At 39.6% G+C, this 20,666-nt stretch overlaps 1 protein-coding gene across 4 annotated transcripts in view; it reads left to right on the top strand.

Annotated features, from left to right (window-relative positions):
* IDE (insulin degrading enzyme) overlaps positions 1-20,666 on the top strand; it is a 104,935-nt gene that overhangs the window by 19,833 nt on the left and 64,436 nt on the right. For 3 of the 4 annotated variants that reach the window (XM_019639047.1, XM_019639048.1, XM_019639050.1), the window contains exon 2: positions 19,661-19,845. In XM_019639047.1, coding sequence (XP_019494592.1) covers positions 19,661-19,845 — 185 coding nt within the window. Of the gene's footprint in view, positions 1-18,654; positions 18,705-19,660; positions 19,846-20,666 lie in introns of all 4 variants that reach the window. The other variant, XM_019639049.1, reaches the window with a different exon arrangement.

Below are 20,666 nucleotides of genomic sequence, written 5' to 3'. Positions count from 1 at the left end.
TTTTAAGATGGCTCCTGTATCCATTTAATATCCATCATTCTTTTAACACTTTATTTTTTGGCACAGTAAGATGGTCCACATTCATCATATACTTTCCATGCCCCCAGTCCTGGGATCAATCATTTCTGTAAGGAGCCCTGATTCCTTTTAGTGAAGAATAAAATTTAGAAACCAAGTTCTTAGTGCTAGGTGTACTTGTTGCTTTTGGGAGGAGGAAAATTGCTGCTCATAGGCTCTCTTAGAGCTAGAAATACATGTATACAAATAAATAGATACATATATGAATATGTATGTGAATATTCGGTACACACAGACACGTTTATATCTATTTCTTATCTGCATACACATACACGAGCTCTGACAAGTTCATGAACTCATCCTAGAAAAAGTGCTACATACCTCATTGCTGAATATCACTATGGTCATCTTTGAAGTACCCTCTTTGAAGTACGCCAGCGCCTAGTCCACCCTTCAAAGCAATTTTGGAACTCTTTCTGGAATGGCCATCAGAGCTCTTGTCATATTACCTTTGATGTCCTGAATGTCATCAAAATGTCTTCCTTTCAATATTTCCTTTTATTCGGGTAAAGAAAGAAGTCATTTGGGGCCAGATCAGGTGAGTAGGGAGGGTGTTCCAATACAGTTATTTTTATTTATTTATTTTTAGCTGAGCCATCCTGCCAACGGCAGTGCAGCGGCAGCTCAGGTTGGGCTGGGAATTGAACCGGTGACCCTGTTGCTTAGAGCTCGCACTCTTGAGTGAGCTCTTAACCAACTGAGCCACTAGGCCGGCCCTACAGTTATTGGTTTACTGGCTAAAAACTCACTCACAGGCAGTACCGTGTGAGCTGGTGCGTTGTGATGTAAGAGCCATGAATTGGCGAAAAGTTCATATCATCTAACTTGTACACACAGCCTTTTCAGCACTTCCAGATAGTAAACTTGGTTAACTGGTTGATTCGAATTCATAATTAATAATCCCTCTGATATCAAAAAAAGGTTAGCAACATTGTTGCAACAAGTTTACGAACTTAATTGTCACTTCATGCATATATACACACACACACACACACACACACAGATATATAGTATATAGAAAAACCATGAATCATACAGATAACCTCCAATTCCAATCTAAAGCTACAATGCTTATTTTAGCTTTTTTCCATATTTGTGATTCCTTGCCCTGATAGCAAAGACCCTGGTTCTCATTATCCTTAGTAGATACACTTATTTAATCCATCGCCTTAAATGTAACCAATAGCTCATCACTGCTGCCACCCCCTTCCCTTTGAGTCCCTTCTTGGGCATTATCACTGCATGTTGGGCTGCCCCATGAGTGGTCCCACTTTTTATTCTCTGAGCTTTGACACTCGGCTTGTGCTTGTTCCCTCAAAAGTAAGCCTCCTTGGGCCGGCCGAGTGGCGCGATGGTTAAGAACTGGCTTGGGACGCCAGAGGGCCCCAGTTCGGATCCCACATGAGGGCCAGTGACACTGCCCTCTACAGCTAAGATGGTGAACAATAGCTCGACCTGGAGCTGGGCCGCCGTGGGTCACCGATGATGGTGTGGGCTGCAGTCCCTGCTGCAGTGGGTTGCCATGGGCTACCGTGTGTAGCCGGCAGCTGCCATCCAGAAGCCGGTGACGGATCTGCCTCTCCTGGGAAGAGTGCAATGATGGTGCCAACTTGGGCCAGTGAAGCAACGTCCTCCACAACTAGACTGAAGAACAAAAGGATAGCAACTGCCAACAGGTAGCAGGATGGCTCAGCTAAAAAAAAAAAAAAATCTAAAACAACAAAAAACCTTAAACACCAACATTCTCTTTAAAAAAAAAAATAAGTAAGCCTCCTCATCCTGCTTGAGCTTCAATTACCATGCTGGCTGCCAAGGGACAAGACTACGCTCCTCACCCCTCTTTGGAATGGGGATTTTTTAAAAACTTGCATTAGCCTTTATTTCAAATATCTTGAAGTTTGTAAATAAACCCGAGTACATGGCCTAACTTTATTGTCTACAAAATTCAGGAAAGAGAAAGTGATGGAAAAGGGGATGGGAAAACCTGTACTCAAAAACAACATTCTCCTTTTTCCTTAAGGTTTTTTTGGTTGTTAGCTATAAAATAGGTGCTGTGATGAATAGGGAATCTTAAGTACAGAGTGGGTTGTTGGACTTAAACTTGTAACCATTTATATGGAAAATTATTTTTTAGAAGGAGATGCGTTAAGAATGTGTTAATCTTTTTTGATGGTAGAATTTAGGTACTTTGAATTTCCTTATACTTAAAAAAAGAACTTTGTCTACAGCTAGCATAGATAACTGTTTCTTTATTATATGAGTAAATATGCAAAATAAAATAAGTATTTTAAATGCCCAGGATTGAGAACTTTGGCTTGATGGTCTTGGGATAAGGGAAAAAGAAAAACTAAAAAAGTAGGTGCCCATATTCTTTGGAAAGTTTTTAATAAACATTTAGTTTTCTTTCTACATTTGCCCTTCTTGTAGCTTAGAATCCTGGCTCCAAGATCTCTAATGTAGTGTAAACTTTCCTCTGCATTAACTTTTTTTTTTTCCAGTGGGGCAGAGGGTCTGGATACAATTTGGTGCTCAAATTGTTCTAGCTTTGGCCATTAGGAGCTCTTTGGGTTGGCTCCTGTGTACTTTCAGAGAGCACCCATCTTTTTTAGAGAATTTCTTTACTTCAGGCTCATCTTGTTTTTTGTTTTCTGGTATATACCCAGAAGTAGAATTGCTGGATCATATTGTAGTTGTGATTCTAATTCTCTGAGGAACTTCTATACTGTTTTCCATAGTGCTGCACCATTTTACATTCTCACGAGCAGTGCACAAGAGTTCCAATTTTTTCATGTCCTCACCAGCACTTGTTATTTTGGTTTTTGCTTTGTTTTGATAACAGCCATCCTGTGGTATCTCATTGTGGTTTTGATGTTCATTTCTGTAATAAGGGATGTTGGTATGTACGAGATGTGATAAAAAATTATGGTGAATGTTTAAAAAATAAATTTACAGTAAAAGACACATTGCCTTTAGTCCCCCTCAAAATACTCCCCCTTGCATTGAACACACTTATCCCATCGTTCTAGCCAGTTTCTGAAGCAGTTCTGGAAGTCCTCTTCATGAGTGCCTTTAGTTGTGCTGTCATGGCTGCCTTGATGTCCTGAATTCGTTCAAAATGTTCATCTTTCATGGTGATTTTGATTTGGCGGAAGAGCCAGAAGTCGCACGGTGCCAGATCCTGTGAATAAGGTGGATGAGGACACACCATAATGTTTTTATTTTACAGAAATTGCCATACCAGAAGTGATGTGTGACACAGAGCATTGTCATGATGGAGGATGAAACTGTTTGCCCATTTCATGTTAATGCTTGTTTGTGATTCATGATTTATGGCACACTTTAAAACACACTTCCCAACTGTAGCTCACACCTGACTGACTGCACTGAACATGTTGAAACTTGTCACACACTGTTACTAAGGTTCGACATGCCGCTTCCTGTATGAAGATTCCTGCCTCTTCTTTGGATGGCACTCAGCAGCAGTATTCATTGTATTTTTTATCACACCTTGCATATATGCTTTGTTCAATATGTAACTATGAGTCTTGCTTATTTAAATATAAATTAACTAAAATTAACAGTTCAGTTTCTCAGTCACCCTAGCCATATTTCAAGTCTCATGTGGTTCATGACTACCACATGGGGCAGTGCACATGTAGAACATATCCATCATCACAGAAGCTTTATGAAACTGGCCTGATCTATGTTATGACAATCCCAAATGTATATTTCTAGCCAGAACCTCTCCACTGCATTTCAGATTTAGGTAGTAAGCTTCCTACTCAATATTTGTCCCTGGATGTCCAATAAATACTTTGAACTCATTATGTCCAAAACTTATCTCCAGATCTCCCTCAAAAGCTGCCTCTCCCACAGTCTTCTCCCCCATCTCAGATAATGACATCTCTATTCTTCCTCTTGTTTAGGCTAACAACTTGGAGACATCCTGAACTCCTTTCTTGTTCTTATATCCCTCATCCAGACAGTATATATATCCAGATCCAATACTTGTGTAGTTTCATTTTTAACATTTACAGTCAAGTGCTGCTTAGCGACATTGATATGTTCTGAGAAATGTGTCATAAAGCAATTTTGCGGTTGTGTGAACATCATAGAGTGCACTTACACAAACCTTGATGGGATAGCCCAGTACACACCTAGGCTAGGTAGCATAGCCTGTTGCACTTAGTCTTAAGCCTGTGCAACACGTTACTGTACAAAACAACACAATATTAAATCAAGCACAAGAGAAAATTATGCAATCAAGATATGGTAAACATGAGATGTGTGAGGCTGCTGCCAGAGTAACATGGCATACTGTTTTACAGCAAACTTTAAAAATAAGTACATTCTAAAATAACAGAAGTATAATATAATAAGCACACAGACCAGTAACACAGTTGTGTATTACCATGATCACATATGTAGTGTATATAATTGTATGTGATATACTTGTAAACTATCGGCAGAGCAGTAGGCTTGTTTACACCAGTTGTGCTAGTGTTACAACAGCTACAGCATCACGAGGCAATAGGAATTGATCAGCTCCATTATACTCTTATGAGACCACCATTGTTTATGTGATCCATCGTTGACCAAAATGTTACTGGCATGTGACTGCAGTGCCTTTATTCATTGGGAGTTTGATTTTATGAATGGTGTTAGATATGAATCTAATTTTATCTTTTTCCCAAAGGCTACTCAGTTGTCCAGAGACCATTTATTAAAAAGCCTGTCTTGGGCTGGCCAAGTGGCACGTTGGTTAAGAGTTGGCTTTGGATGCCAGCTCTGAGCAGCAGGGCCCCGGTTCGGATCCCACATGAGGGCCACTGATGCTGCGCCCTCTACAGCTAAGATGGTGAGCAGCAGCTTAACCTGAAGCTGGGCTGCTGTGAGTCGCCGGCGATGGCGTAGGCTGCAGCGGAGCTGCAGTGGGCTGCCATGAGCTACTGTGAGTGGACAGCAGCCAGCGTGAGCAACCGGCAGCCGGCTTGAGCTGCCGTGAACTGCCGTGAGCGGCCGTCCAATGGCCGGCGAGCGACTGCCTTATCCGGGAAGAGCACAATGATAATACCAACATGGGCCAGTGAAGCGACGTCCTCCATAACTAGACAGCAACTTGTCTGTTCTCCTTCCCCAATTCCCCAATAAAATCTTTAAGAAACAAAAAAAGTTTGTCTTTTACCCAGTGAGTTGAAATGGCCACTTTTGTCAAGTACTGAATTTCCATATGTATTTGGGTCTAATTCTGTTTTTCTAGTCTTGTCTACTAATCTGTTTGTCTTTTGATGTAGCAGTACCATACTGTTTTCATTACAGAGACTTTATAGTATGTTTTAATGTCTAATAAGGCCAGTCCCCCACGTAAAGTTTTTCACTGTTTTTCTAGCTATTCTTTTTTTTAAAGTATGAAACGCTTCACGAATTTGCATGTCATCCTTGTCCAGGGGCCATGCTAATCTCTGTATCATTCCGATTTTAGTATATGTGCTGCTGAAGTGAGCACTCTAGCTATTAAGTGTTTATTTTTTCCGTATAATTTTAGTATCAATTTAACTCCATAATACATCATTCTGGTGTTTTTATTGGGATTCTGTATTAGTTTTAAAACTACACTTGTCAGAGCCTTAGGAGCTCTTGACAGTATCAGTGCTACTGAAGGGCTCTGTGATGGTAAAATAGGGTCTCTGACTTCGTCTGTTCCTCGTGAAACAGAGTAGTTTAGTTTTATGAATTATACTTCCATAAGATTTCAGTGGAAGAAAGCATATTTCCTTTTTTAAAAATAGTTTGCAAACCATGTCACGAATAGTATTCAAGCCTCTACTTGAATGCTTGGTGATACTGCCTAGTCAGTGAAGATTGTTCTAATTGTTGTTTGGTTACATAAGCATCAGTTGCTCTCCTTATACGTCCCACCATTAAACCTGCCGAGTCAACATGAAATGGGTTCATTTTGTTACTTAATAGTCTTGAATATTCAAACATTGCTTTTATGGATTGGTCACCGTATTGTGGAATAATCCATTCTGATACAGATCCTTTTGGGGCCAGACAAAAATGTCAATCATTACTATTCTTTGGCTTGCACTGCTGTTGGGATGCTGGAACCACAATGTCTGGACTCTGCCATTTACTTTTGTGTTACTTCCCTCTTCAAGCCCGTTTCCTCATCAGCAAAATGGGGACAATAACAGTATCTACCTCACAGGTTTGTGGTGAGAATTAATTAAATGAGGGAATGATGTAATGTGTATGTCTCCATCCTGTAGTTAAGTGTTCAGTAAATGTGGACTAGTTGTGGCTTGAGGGGTGAGTTTTATTGAATTGAAGTCTGTATCTAAATAAACAGAATAGCAGCTGTGATTTTCTAAAAAGTCAGAATCTAGGCTTTTATTTTCTAAATTACCTGAAGTTTTTACCCTATGTGTAGAAAGAAACAAAATGAAGACTAAAATTGACAGCAACATTGGACCAAACCACATTAGGTCAGCAATTGAGTGAGGAAGTAGGTTCTGGAATTAGGCTATGGGTCATCTCACATCAGACTCTTTAAAAAATTCTTTTGGAAATTGCCTCAGTTGTGAGCCAATAAACTAATTTCTTAAGGGAACTGAGTTGTCAGCAACAACAGCAAATGGAAGTGAAATCAGATTTTTTATTAATTAGCCCTGTTATATTGTGATGTAGCTGTTCCAAGCTAACAATAAAATAATAATAATAATAAATTTCACTTTGGGCGTATAAATTTAGTAAGCAGAGCCTAGTGCATTCAAGTCCATTAAGTTTTATCTTTTCAAAGATTCTTTCTGTACTATCCTGAAACGGACAAAGAATGAAGATTACCTAATATTTTCTATTCTTAGATAACCATACTCAGCATTTCTGTGGGTATCCTTCCAGAGATTTAGTCTCTGTACATAAAATAAACTTTAATTTGGTGGAGTGGTTAAGAGCATGGTGCTTTGGTGTCTAAAGACTTGGTTTTGAATCCTAGTTCTTTAATACCTGTGTGGCCCTAGCCAGATAACTTTTATGAGGTTTAATTTCCCCATCCAGGAAAAATGGGAATAATAGGATCTAAGGGGTTCATTGAAGGTATAATTTCCATGAAGAGTTTGTGCTGTGCAAGATACTGACTGAGCACAGTAAGGGTCTGTCCCAGTGTCCTGGCCGTGCTCCATTCTTAGGCAGATCCCTGGATTGCTTACTCAAGGACAAGGCTTCGGCAAACCTCTCCTCCTTCATTATCGTTTTTTTCTCCTCTCTTCATTTAAGCCTTTTTTTGGTTTAGATTTTTTAAAATAAATACACAAATAGATAGGAGTTGACTATGGATAGCTTTGTGTGTTGTTGTTTTTTAAGATTTTTTAATTGGGGAATTGGGGGATGGGAACAGCGCTGGGGAATTGGGGGAAGGGGAACAGACAAGTTGCTGTCCTTTTGTTCTTCAGTGTAGTTGTGGAGGACGTTGCTTCACTGGCTCAAGTTTGCACCATCATTGTGCTCTTCCCGGGCGAGGCAGATCAGTCGCCGGCTTCTGGACAGCTGCTCACAGTGGCTGCTGGCCGCTCATGCTGNATTGGGGAATTGGGGGATGGGAACAGCGCTGGGGAATTGGGGGAAGGGGAACAGACAAGTTGCTGTCCTTTTGTTCTTCAGTCTAGTTGTGAAGGACATCGCTTCACTGGCCCAAGTTGGCGCCATCATTGCGCTCTTCCCGGACGAGGCAGATCAGTCACTGGCTTTTGGACGGCGGCTGCTGGCTGCTCACACTGGTTGCTGGCCGCTCACGCTGGCTGCTGGCTACACACGGTAGCCCATGGCAACCCACTGCAGCAGGTGCTGCAGCCTATGCCGTCACCGCGACTCACGGCAGCCCAGCTCCAGTTTGAGCTGTTGTTCAGCATCTTAACTGTAGAGAGCAGTGTCACTGGCCCTCATATGTGGGATCCAAACCCGGGCCCTCTGGCATCCCAAGCCAGTTCTTAACCATCGCGCCACTCGGCTGGCCCAACTTTGTGTGTTTTGATGAAGCTATCTTCTGGGTTTTATTTTAAGTGGGTTGAATTGGTTGCAATGATTCTCATCCATTATTTTTGGATGATAAAGTCAGAACTATAAACTAAGGTCTTTCATCCTTGACACTATTGACATTTTGGGCTGGATAATTCTTTGCTGTGGGGCTGTCCTGTGCATTTTAAGATACTTAGTAGCATTCTGGACCTTTACTCACTAGCTGCCACTTGCACCCTTCAGTTTGACGGTTCAGTTGTGGTACATTGTCCCCTTGGGGAGCAAAATTGTCACCTGTTGAGAACCACTGACTATAAACAGTGGCTAGCCTATAACAATTATAAAGGGATAATTACTAACCTGTTTTTCTGAGTCTTATAAAGTACCATCCTATTACCAGCCTGTCCAGTGACATGAGTATATGCTAAGAATGCTAGTAATAACATGGTGGTTACTGAGGTGAGCTATTGCATCTCACTCTGCTAGGACCACAATTATGATTATGATATAAGGTTATCATTTATGGGTGCCTACTATGTACCAGACACTGCCTTTGTGAAGTTTATTTATACCTATTTTACAGGAGAAATGCTGTAAAGGCTGCCTGAGTCTGATGCAACTTTAGATACCTCTTGTCAATTTAATGAACCTGTATGCACACTTCATGTGACTCTTGATTGCAAAACAGGATGAGGCCCACAAGTCCTGTTTGACCAGAATCGTCCAGTAGTATCCAGGCTCTAAGCAGCAAATGGGTCATTTGGTAAAGGTGAAGGTATACAGTTACTGAACACGGGCTGGAAGGAAGTGGTCAGTGCGTCAGTGCTGGCATGGAGAATCATACTAAAGTGGAGTACAGGTCAAGCTTCCTGAATCAGCATTATCTGACTCGCTTTCTGTGAGAACCAGGGTGTACATAAGGATGGAACTGAGGCCTCACGTGGAGATATACCCAGAATACAGAATACGGGTGTTTATGATTTGCTTTCCTTAGAGAGCTGTCTTCAGAGAATTCGTTGCACGTTGATAACTCTTCCTAGCCTGTGATTTAACTTCATCTTTAGAGATCATGACAGGGATCTTTGAGTTGTCCTTGCTTTTCTGGGAACATGAAGCATCTATGAGGAAGATAACCCATACGTAAAATTAATTCTGGGTTTGAAGACATGTTAACTTTATATAGTATTTTTTTTGTATTGTTTTAAAATAAAGAACCTATCTAAATCAAATCCTGGATTAGAAGTTGTTTGATGTAAATGTTGAAAATTGTTGAGGGGAGAATTTATTCAAAGTTTAATTGTTTTGCTTTTATTTATTTTTTACTTACATGATTATATTTATTGCTTATTACTTTTAATTGATTGCTGGTAATACGAAGTTCTGTCTTTAAATCTTAACTGGGGTCTAAAGTAAGTAATTACTAAAAACTAGTTTTCAAATTATGCATAACGAGTGAAGACTGACTTCATTATTGACTTAGTTGACTCGTGCTGCATGAGCTTCCTGTTGTGGCCAGAATAACATCAGAATTAATTGTCTCAGGACACACCTGAGTAGCTTTAGATAATTATCACATTAATTGGACTATTATTTCTTAGTGAGCCTTCTCTGTTTGAGATGGATAGCTACTTTTCAATATTCAAATGATACTATTTCCAGGATGACTTTTGATGGATGATATTTATAGCCTTGAGTAACTCATGTGTCTCCCTTCTTTTATTTTACTATGTTGTATGATTTTTTTTAAACCTATTTTTAAAAACTTTTAATTGAAATGTGATTCACAAATTGAACATATCTATGTAACTAACATATGACCAGTATCCCAGAAGCCTCCCTCATGCTTCCTTCTAATCACTACCCACTACCCCCAAAGGTGATCACTATCCTGACATAAAGGCATAGGTTGATTTTACTTGTCCTCCCACTTTATATATATGGGAAGATATGGTATTTATTATTTCGTACATAGCTTCTTTCACTCAAACTTGTTGTAAGATTCATCTGTATTGTTGTGCTTTATTCTAGATTATTCATTTTCATTGTTGTATTCTATTCCATTGTGTGAATACATCACAGTTTATCTTTTCACTGTTGATGGACATTTGATCATTTCGAGTTTTAGTGATTATGAATAGTATTACTATGAACATATAAGTGCATTTTGGGGGGTATATATCTAATACATGCATTGTTAGGCCATATTGTCAGTGTTATATATACTTTAGTATATACTCTCAGGTTTTGATAATGGTTGTACCAATTTGCATTCCTGCCACCAGCGCGTGAGAGTTTAGGTTGCTTCATAACTTCTCTATCACTTGGTATTTTCTCTCTTTTTCATTTTAGCCTTTCTGGTAGGTATGTAGTGATATCTCAGAAAATCTCCTGTGGCAAAAATCAGCTGTGAATTTGGGGCATCTTGGGGCTTTAGTCTATCACACCAAGCTCATGCTGCCGCCTAAGCCTTGCTTGTTTCTCTTCCGGGAGTAAAGTCCTTCTGCTTAGGCTAAGCATGATCTTCAGGCCACACCCAGAATTGGCAAATACCCCCGGAGAAGAAAAAAAGGTGATGATCATCAGCTCACCTCAGAGGGTTCCCAGCTCTTGGGAATTCCATCCAGTTTCTCTAATCCTTATTGCTTCCATAGTTCTCTAACATCTTTGAACATGTGATTTTTGTAATTTATTGTGGGGTTTTTTTTATAGTTTTTGAAGCTGAATCATGTTGCCATGACTTATAGCCTACCCAGAAATGGAAGTTGTCAGTATCTTCTTGGGATTGTCTACGTACACAATCATGTCACCTGTGAATAATGTTAGGTTTTTTTCCCATTCCTTTCTTATCTGTTTTGTTTTCTTTTTCTTGTATAGTTGGACTGGTCAGAATTACCAGTACCATGTTGAATAGAAGAGATAATGGTGGCATCCCGTTTCTGGGGATAGGGGTGCTAGCATTATTTCACCATCGAACATGATAGCAGTTTTTGTAGATAATTTTTCAGATGATGAAACTTTCCTCCCTTCTATTGCTAGTTTGCTGGCTTTTTTTTTTTAAAGACATGAATGGTTGTTGGATTTAGTTAAGTAATTTTTATGCATATACCTAGATGATTATATGATTTTTCTCCTTTTTCCCTGTTCCTATTGAAACCGGAGGCCAAACGAGTCCAGGGCTCTCGCTACCTGTGCCAATAGACCGACACAGGAGTTGGGCTATAGAATAAGTGTTTATTATCAGAGCACCGGTGGTCTGAGAAGGCAGCGGGTTAACACCTCCAAAAACTGCCTTGCATTCTCAGACCAGCTTGGGGTTCTTACGGGAAAATCTGGGCATTCCTCCAGAGGCTACTTGACACTTTCAGGAGTCTGCATGGAGCCTTCCCTGTGGCCATGTGATTTTATGGTGGAGTCAGCAATGCAGGAACAATGATGGGATTAGCCTGGTAGACCACTGAGATTGTGATCAATAAGCCTAAGGGTATTAATCATAAGTTTTTGGGTAATTTTCTAAAACAGGGAACTGGGTGGGACAGGACACATTCCGAGTTTAAGTTGCAGGGGGATGATATATTATTAAGCTATAGGTAGATCAAGGAAAGGTAAGGCTGTGCTGTGGAGAGGCCTATTCTATGGGGGTGCCAGCCGGGCCGTTTCACTACGGCTTAATGTATGCATCCAAAAAATAAATTACCCATGACCCTACCATATTCACTGTAGTAATTATTTTCATATCCCCTTTCATGCATGAGGCAATTCTATACACTCGTCTCTCTCTTTAAACTTGCTATACGTTTAATCCTGCCATACATTTTTCTTTTCATTTTTTTACTAGCAAAGTATCGTGAGATAATATGGTTCTCAGCCGAGGGACTCCTTTGGCAGATTAGAAGCATTCTTCCATGCTCCTTCCACTATGGGGAAGAAGTAGAAAACTGAAAACTTCCCTTGGAGCATTTATTTTGACCTATTTTAATTTTTATTTTCTCATGTTTGTTATTTGGGATTGTAAGGGAGGAGAATAGGGTCAGGGAAGGGCTGTGGGGGTGGTTACTGGGAGCTGAGGAAGAAAGCCACATAGGACTTTCTTAAGCATCACCTTCTCCTCCCCTCCCCAGGCTTCCTCTTTCTCTATAGTTCCAGCTTTGCCACAAATCAAATGTGTAATTGCCCTTGGACAAGTCACTTAGTCACTGAGCTTTTTTTCCCTCATCTGGAGTTAAGGAGAATGACCATCAACAGCTGCTGTGACTTGTCACTTAGGGAGAAAGGAAATATTAAATTAGCATTTTTACAAAGCATGTAACATGTTAAAAATGGAGTGATTGTTAGGATTAGGTTTATACAGTGGCATCCATCTCACATTTTCTAGCAGCCAGAAGGCTACCTGCGGAAGAAGCATACTTGTGAAACACCATTGGTCCCCAACTACAACTGTTATTCAGAAACCTTCTGTAGTTAACTGTATGGCAAAAGGCATAAAATGGAGGTTTTGTGCATTTGCTTAAACCTTCATAAAATTCTTAAAGTGTTTCATGTTAAGTGAAGATATTCAGAACAGGCCTCCCAAGATGTGCTACATTGCCCGTGTGGATTATTTTGAGCTGAAGGCAGTTGAGACCCTGTGGGATCAAGAGAAAGTTTTACCTCTCCCTTAAAGAATTTAAATTCGGGCCTTGCCCATAATAAGAGTGTGGATGAAAAAGAGGCCACATAATAAACCTGACAAGCTTGGGGAGGCCTACATGGCGGGCCTTACAAACTCAGACCAAAAATGACCACATAGGTTGGTCTGAACATAAAAATTCCTAACTAAAAACGAGTTATAGTGGGTAGTCTCATCCAAGGCCTGTAGCTTCCTTGACAAAAATCAATTTTTATCTTAAGAGAGTCTTTCTATTGTCTTTTTGCATCTAAGATACCCTTGAAATGTCGGAGTAATCCCTTTTTGCAGACCCTTCAGGGCAAAACCCACCCACCAGAGCTTCAGACCACAGAATCCCTCATTGTTATCTTGTTCCCTGCATACCATCTCTGTGTGATGTATGTGTTAATTATTAACTATCCCGTACCCACCAACCTAAAGAAGTATATGTCTCTCTGTTTTACTTTTTATCCAATCCCAGAGATTTCCCTGCTTTGCTTTCTCCCGCCCCCTTCATCTACCACCAATGGATTTCCTGTAACCCTCCTTACATCTCCTCCTTTAATTCTAATGTATAAAATGAGCTGCAAAAGTGCCATTCTCCAGAGCAGGAGTCGACAAGCTTTTGAGACGGAAGCAAACTGCAGCTCGCGAGCCACATGCGGCTTTTGGGGTACGTACATGTGACTTTGAAGTAAAATTGAAAATGAAAATAAAACTATAATAGTTCATTTATAAAATTTTTAAGGATATTATTTACATAATGGTGATTATGTAAAAATATATTTATGGCTCGTGAATAATTTTAAAATTGTGAGGGACAGGATTGGCTCTTCCAGGGGTCGGCAAACTTCTAAAACGGAACATACCCAAAGAGCCACATGTGGCCTGCGAGCTGCAGTTTGCTGACCCCTGCTCCAGAGCATTTTCTCAATCTTTTGAGAATTTGCTTCCCAGCAATTATTGTCAATTTGGCTCAATAAACTCATAAAAAGTCTTTACAGGTTTGGATGTTCTAACATCAACAAGAGTTGTGACCAAAAATAACTTTTTTTTACCTGTGGGAGTCGAACCAGCAGCTTTGCTGTTAAGAGCGCACACTCTATCCACTGAGCCATCCGGGTGGCAGCTCAGCTTAGGTGCCACTGAACCATCCGGGCGGCAGCTCAGCTTAGATTAGGTGCCGAGTTCAGTCCTAGTTGCGGGTGGGCGTAGTCCTCCATCAAACAGGCAATCTTGTCATTAGGAGCACATGCTCTCACCAGCTGAGCCATCCTGCCACCTGTTGGCAGCTCAGCTGCAGCTCAGCTCGGGCGCAGCTCACTAGCCCATGTGGGAATCAAACGAGCGACCCTGTAGCCCAGAGCTCACGCTCTTAAGCAAACTCTTAACCAACTGAGCTACTCGGCTGGCCCTCAAAAATAACTTTTTATTACCTATCTTAGGGCACAGCAAACTTGTACTTACTGAACATCTGCTCTTATTCTGTGAATGACCTTCTTCCCCTCTGAATCCCGAAGGCACTTTACCTTATCCTTAGCTCAGAATGTTATACATATTTTTACCTTTCAATCTCTGGACCTCTTATGTATGTGGGGTCGCTGACTCATGTGTGTGGGGTTCCCATACATACATATTTAATTAAATTTAGTTATTTTGTTAATCTGTCTCATGTTGATTTAATTCTTAGACCAGCCAAAAAGAACCTAGAAAGGTAGAGGAAAATTTCTTCCTCCCTCACATAAGTTTGTCACTTTGGGAATGAACAGCCATTGATATGCGTGCACCAAAATTTGCAAAAGCACATATCTCTAAAATGATATTGCTGTAGGATTCCTTTAAATTGCAATCACCCTTATTCATTTAAGGGTTTATTTTTTCATTGTAAACTCTTTTTCCAGAGGGCACAGAGTTAGAACAACTGACATTTTTCCTGTAAGGAAGGCAAAGAAAGCATCTCATCATGGGAAAATAGGATTTAATTGACAGGATTTTAGTTTACACCCATTTTTATGATCTAGCTGATGTATGAGGTGAGATGTATTGGTCCCTATAACTGAAGAGCCCAGGGAAGATGGTTCCCTAAGACGTGTTATTTTTTAGGTCAAGTAACATGAATAGTATTTGGGAATGTGTGGTCTTCTAGTGAGGCTCCTAGGGCTTATACCACCTCTACCTTGATATTCTCTCTTACTTACCTCTGTCTTCTGTGGGGAAGAAAGGGTGCTTGTGTGATTCTGATTCTAGACATTTTCTCCCTGACTCCACATTCAGGAGTGCCATAGGTAAGCTCAACTCCTGCCTATGGTTTTGGGAGTGGGTGGATGGATTCCATAGAAGCGGGGGTTGATATATAATTGACTATTATTTGATCATTTACCTGTTTGGTCATTCATTTAGAAATTAGAAATGGACCAGGTCTAACTTTAAATATGTCTGGGGCAATGAGGTGGGTAGGGAACAAAAAGGCAAAGTAAAGTTTCAATACACTGTGGAACACTTCAAGAGATATGAGAAAAGATTATTTGCAGGAAAAACTTCCTCTTGGTATGAGAATTTGGAAATGACCTATGTGGGAATTTATTTTTGCAAACCTACAATTTAGGCCTTTACATGTTTAGATAAAAGTCCATGATCTCTCAGTAGAAGTTCTCGTAGTTTTGCTAACACCAAGCTCTGTTTTTTTTCTCTATGTACCTTGTGTTTTTTTCTTACCACCAGTCCTTTGCTCAGGTATTCCCTTCCTTTTATTTTGCATGCTTCTACTCACTTATTCTCTTTTCTCTCACCCCTCTTGACAGTTAGGTGCCCTTCTTTCCTTGCTCCCATAGTGCCCTGGGGATAACTCTGTCACAGCACTTAAAAGATAATCACTTGTTTTCATATCTGTTACTAGTCAGGGTTCCTTCAGAGCAAGGCCTCTGGCGCTCTCATCTTTGTAGCCAACATACATGGTGTAGAGTCTGGATCTTAATAGGCCTCCTTAAATGTTTGTTTGGTTATAGTGCAGCGGCTGGAGTGTGCACAGGACTGGGAGTTAAGAACTGAATGCTAATTGTAACTTTTTGCTGTATGATCTTGGACTAGTAATTTAAGATCCCTAAGCTTCAGTTTCCTTATAAGTAAGATGAAGGGACTAGCACATCTGGGGAATCTTGTTGAAATGCAGATTCTGGCTCTGTAGGTCTCTGGTGGTTTCTGATATTTTGCATTTTTAACAAGCTCCCTGGAAGAGTCAGAGCTGCTAGTCCATGAACTACAATGGACTAGATAACATCTAATGGTTCTTCCTGCTTTTACCTTCTTGCATTTTTTTAGTCATTGTTTTAAATTCTTAATAAAATTACAAAATATGCTGTCATTATGAACTATGTCTCCAGTTTATCAGAATGCTGAACACTAACAGTTCTGTGCCTTATTACGAAGTTTTCAGTGTATGTCCCTGAAATTGAAAGTAATTTTATTGCTTCTAAGATTTTGACTTTTAACAGGTTAAAAATATCAAACAAATTTCTGGGAAAGCATTTGAGTTAGCACTAGCTTCTCATCTAAATCAGAGTACTTGCTTGTTTACTCTTTGGTGCGTATTGGAGAACACTTGCAATCCTTAAATTATGCTAATGAGCTGAGATGGCTAGCCATGTGACCTCATGAGTATAAATACAGACAGGCAAGCTGTTGAATTCATCAGAGGAGGAGGAGCTCCAGGTCATTTCCTTCAGCTCTCAGGTGAGAACCCAGTGTTGTGGGACATGTTGATAGATACGCCATAGGTAATGCTAGACTGTGCCTACTGAATGTGGATTGCTGGGGATGGGTCTTGTTTGAAAATGTTGCTACTATTCCTTTTGCATTTTACTTCCTTAAGAAGTCGTGATATTTGATTTGGGAGTATTGCCAGCTTGGACATTTATAGCTGTTCTTGATCTCATATACAAACGTCTAAAAGTAGTCGGACTAATTTTTGTGTTTGACTTATAGAATACGTCTATCTTTTTCTTTTCAGCTGCACCAGGAATATTAATCAGGCATAGCTTCAATGTCTAAATGAGTTATATCCTGTGATGGACTGTGATCATATTTTTTCCTATAAGAAAATGAAAATCTGGATAAGGGATATTGAACCCTGAAAAAAGTACAGAATATAGCCTATAGTCAATGGTGGTTATCTTAATTATAATGAATTTTTTTACCTCCCATAGAATAAGACAATTCGTCCTAACAAAGTGATCTGTATTTCATCTCCTCACTATGGTTGTGGATTGGGCAGAAGTTTTAGAGCTCCATCACCGCCACCATCATTATCATCATTATCATCAACACATTTTAATCATTTGTAACTTTTGGTTCTAAATCAAACTAGCTGGGGCCAGCACAGTAGAAGGCTTTGGGTGTAAGCAATGGCATAACCTTTAGTTTTTGCCCCCACTTAGTGGAATCCATCACTAGAACCTCAGCCCCCTCCCTTCCTCTAGTAGACCTTTGCGGGGAGGAGCGTAGGCCTTCTCTTGGTACATACTGAGCTTTCTTAATATCACCTTTTAATGCTGCCATCTGGCTGTGAGTCTCAATGGAGCTTCCCTCATGGCTTCTTTAATCTTAATGTTGCTGCTAGGTTAGAACTCATTTTTTAAAATAGTTATTTCTATTGAACCCAAATTAAGATTTTTGAAACTAGCTTTTTATTGAAGGCGTTTGCTGCAATCCAAACAGGTTCTCCCTTGGGAAATACCTTAAGCAGGATTAATATTCTTGTGCCCCTCCTTGGAGGCCTAGATAGACCATTTTCTGTTACCTTGAGCTTTTTTTTTTTTTTTTTAACCACAAAACAATTTTTAAGGCTTTGCACTCAGATATTTTCATCTGTCTTTGACATTGATTTTAAAGTGGTTTATGGTTAATAAAGTAGAAAGGAGTTGTTAATAATGCCTTTTCATTCCAAATTACTTTTTTTTTTTTATTGGGGAACAGTGTGTTTTTCCAGGACACATCAATTCCAAGTCAAGTAGTTGTTTCAAACTAGTTGTGGAGGGTGTTTTTCCAGGACCCATCAGCTCCAAGTCAAGTAGTTGTTTCAATCTATTGGGTCGTTGGGAAAGTCATGACGTATTTTTCTATGTTTTTCAATGCAAAAATGCGTCATGACTTTCCTGACGACCCAATAGTTGTGGAGGGCGCAACTCAGTGGCCCGTGTGGGGATCGAACTGGCAACCTTGGTGTTATGAGCACTGCACTCTAACCCACTGAGGTAACCAGCCACCCCCCAAATTACTTTTGAATTTTCCAACAGTGGCCTTATATTCCAGAAATGTTAGCATTATATTTTATACTTTGCTTTTCAAGAAATTATTTTTACTATACATAGGGCAAGACTATTAATACTGTCCCTGTAAAGTACTGTGTGATTTTTTAAAAAACCAGTATTATACATTTAGTATGACTTATAGTATTGATCTTTAATATTACAAATATGTTCCTCAAAGAAGAGGCCGGAGACAATATATTTTTTTTAATTTTATTGTTAGTTTCAGGTGTACAGAACAATGCAATAGTTATCCTTTTCACCCTTCACAAAGTAACAACCCCTCTCCCTCCCTCTACTGCCCTCCCACCCCCGATATTATGCTTATCTATTACAATTCCATTAGGAGACGATATTAATAGGAGCAAACAAACCTCTTTGGTTTATCAGTTATTACTCAGAATAGTTACAGATGATTTTCTAGAGGAAAGTATTCTGATAAAAGCAAACTGGTTTTTCCCTCCATTGATCTTTAGAGATTTTAACACAAAAAAATAAAGAGTTTTTCCAATATAATTGCATGTCTATTTATATTCCCTCTGATTTACTTTTAAATCTGGATGTCTGTCAGTCTTTAAAGGAGCAGTCAGATCCACTTCTTTTGTCTTCCAGGTGAGAAGCAAATGTGCTAACACAGGGTAATTTTTCCTCTATAGTTTCAGGTATGTTTTTGGCTTTACCTGGTTAGTTTACTGACCTACTAATAGTTCAGGCTTAGTTTTTTATCTCTTAAGCAGTTCCCAACATAGACAAAAATAACATCCACTCTTAGACTCAAAAACATGCATACCCCAGACTCTGGAAAAATCCCTTCACTGCATTAATAATCCCGGTTTAGCAATCTCTACAGGACTGTGTGTGCTGATAGTCCCTTCCCATCACTGTAACTCTAGCTTTCCTAGAGAAGAAATGAGAGGACTCTCAGAGGAAGGGAAGTCCTTTGTAAGAGAATTTATCTGACTTCTCTGTTAAGATCACTGGACTTGTTCCTGCTCTGGCATTCAACTCTGCACCAGACTACAAAAATTACTTGGGGTCCTTCCCACTTTGTTTTTTGTCTTTACTTTTGCGGCCCACATAGGACAGCCCAGGTCTCTTATTTAGTTTTAGAACTTCACAGGATGTTTTCCTTACTGGAGGTTGTTCCCTGTTCCGAGCATGTGCATACCAGACTAATGAGTTCTAGATCTGCCCCAGCTTTGAATATTACTTGGTTGAGCAATGTTTTGGATAACATAGTAATTCTTACACCTCTCACATCATTTAACTCTAGCAGATGCCTCTGAAATATGTGGGAAAGCAGTTATTGGTAATTGAAAACTCTATTCTAGGTCAGCACATTGACCAACTCATGGCCCAGCCCATCCTGCCTCAAATCCCCATCCGTGTGCTGTCCTAGATACAAATAGGGCTCCATGAAAACAATATTGTTAGCATTTCTCTGAAAGAATGATGAGTAAGAGGGAGGAGTGGAATGATAATACTCTGTAGACAGGCTATAAAAAGTTTCTTCCAGGTGAGCTTTTTTTTAATATGATGTACTATATGTGTTTGCTTGATGTTATTCTTTGTTCTTAAAAGAAAAGTGGCCACAATCTAACAATTTTTTTCTTTTAAGTTTTCAAAAAAGGACTTACAGCAAAATGAGTAACCCAGCTATCAAGAGACTAGAAAATCACATTATCAAATCTCCTGAAGACAAGCGAGAATACCGTGGGCTAGAGCTGGCCAATGGCATCAAAGTACTTCTTGTCAGCGATCCCACCACGGATAAGTCATCAGCAGCACTTGATGTGCACATAGGTACAATGTAACATTGTGAATTAAGCTTTGCTCAGTTTCATTGATCGAATGTTGACATTTATTAGAACTCTCCATATTTGTGCAAACAAAGACCTGATAGTTAGCAGTTTGATGTACCTTCCTTTGTGCAGTAGCCCAGTAGTTATTGGTAATCTGTAGTTGTCTAAGTCAAATAATCTTGCATTTATCAAGGGCGTCTTGTTAGGTTCCCAGCTAAGGTGGCCCAGCAGCAAGAAAATTTATTCCCATTTTTTACAGTAACAGTTCTAATGCTTTCACTTTTGTACACTTTTGGTACACTCGGAAGTATATTTCCTAGACTATTGTGTGCACATTTCTTCCACATTTAATGCTGCTTTAATCAGGTTGTTTCTTATCTATATATACATTTAGTGAGGCATGTTTTCTTTTTTCCTCTCTGAAAAACTTTTCTTTAACTCAGTGGCATTTTAAAATTGAGGCAATAAAGTAATAACCATCATATGTGGAACAAATCATTATTGCCAAGCATAATGCAGTGTGCTTTGTAAATATCATCTAATTTGTATTCATACAACTCTCTTAAGTTAGGTATATACACATGTAGAAAAGTGATTGAGGCAAAATAAAGTACTGTGCTCCAAGTTTCACAGCTAGTAGAGCTGCTAACCCCAAAACCAATGCTCATAGCACTATGCTATATTGTTTCCTGCAAAACAACAACAAAAAACAGTGAATTCAATTCTTTCTTTCCCTCCAGTGTGATGTGTGAGGAAACGAATGTCCAGACAGGTTAAAATCTGCCCGAGGTCACCAACTAATTAATGTGAAAAGATGGGGCT

This window comes from Hipposideros armiger, unplaced genomic scaffold (genome assembly GCF_001890085.2).
Source record: "Hipposideros armiger isolate ML-2016 unplaced genomic scaffold, ASM189008v1 scaffold_42, whole genome shotgun sequence".
Classification (NCBI taxonomy): domain Eukaryota; kingdom Metazoa; phylum Chordata; class Mammalia; order Chiroptera; family Hipposideridae; genus Hipposideros; species Hipposideros armiger.
Note: the sequence above shows the minus strand (reverse complement) of the source record. Positions and strands in the feature narration are given on the sequence as shown.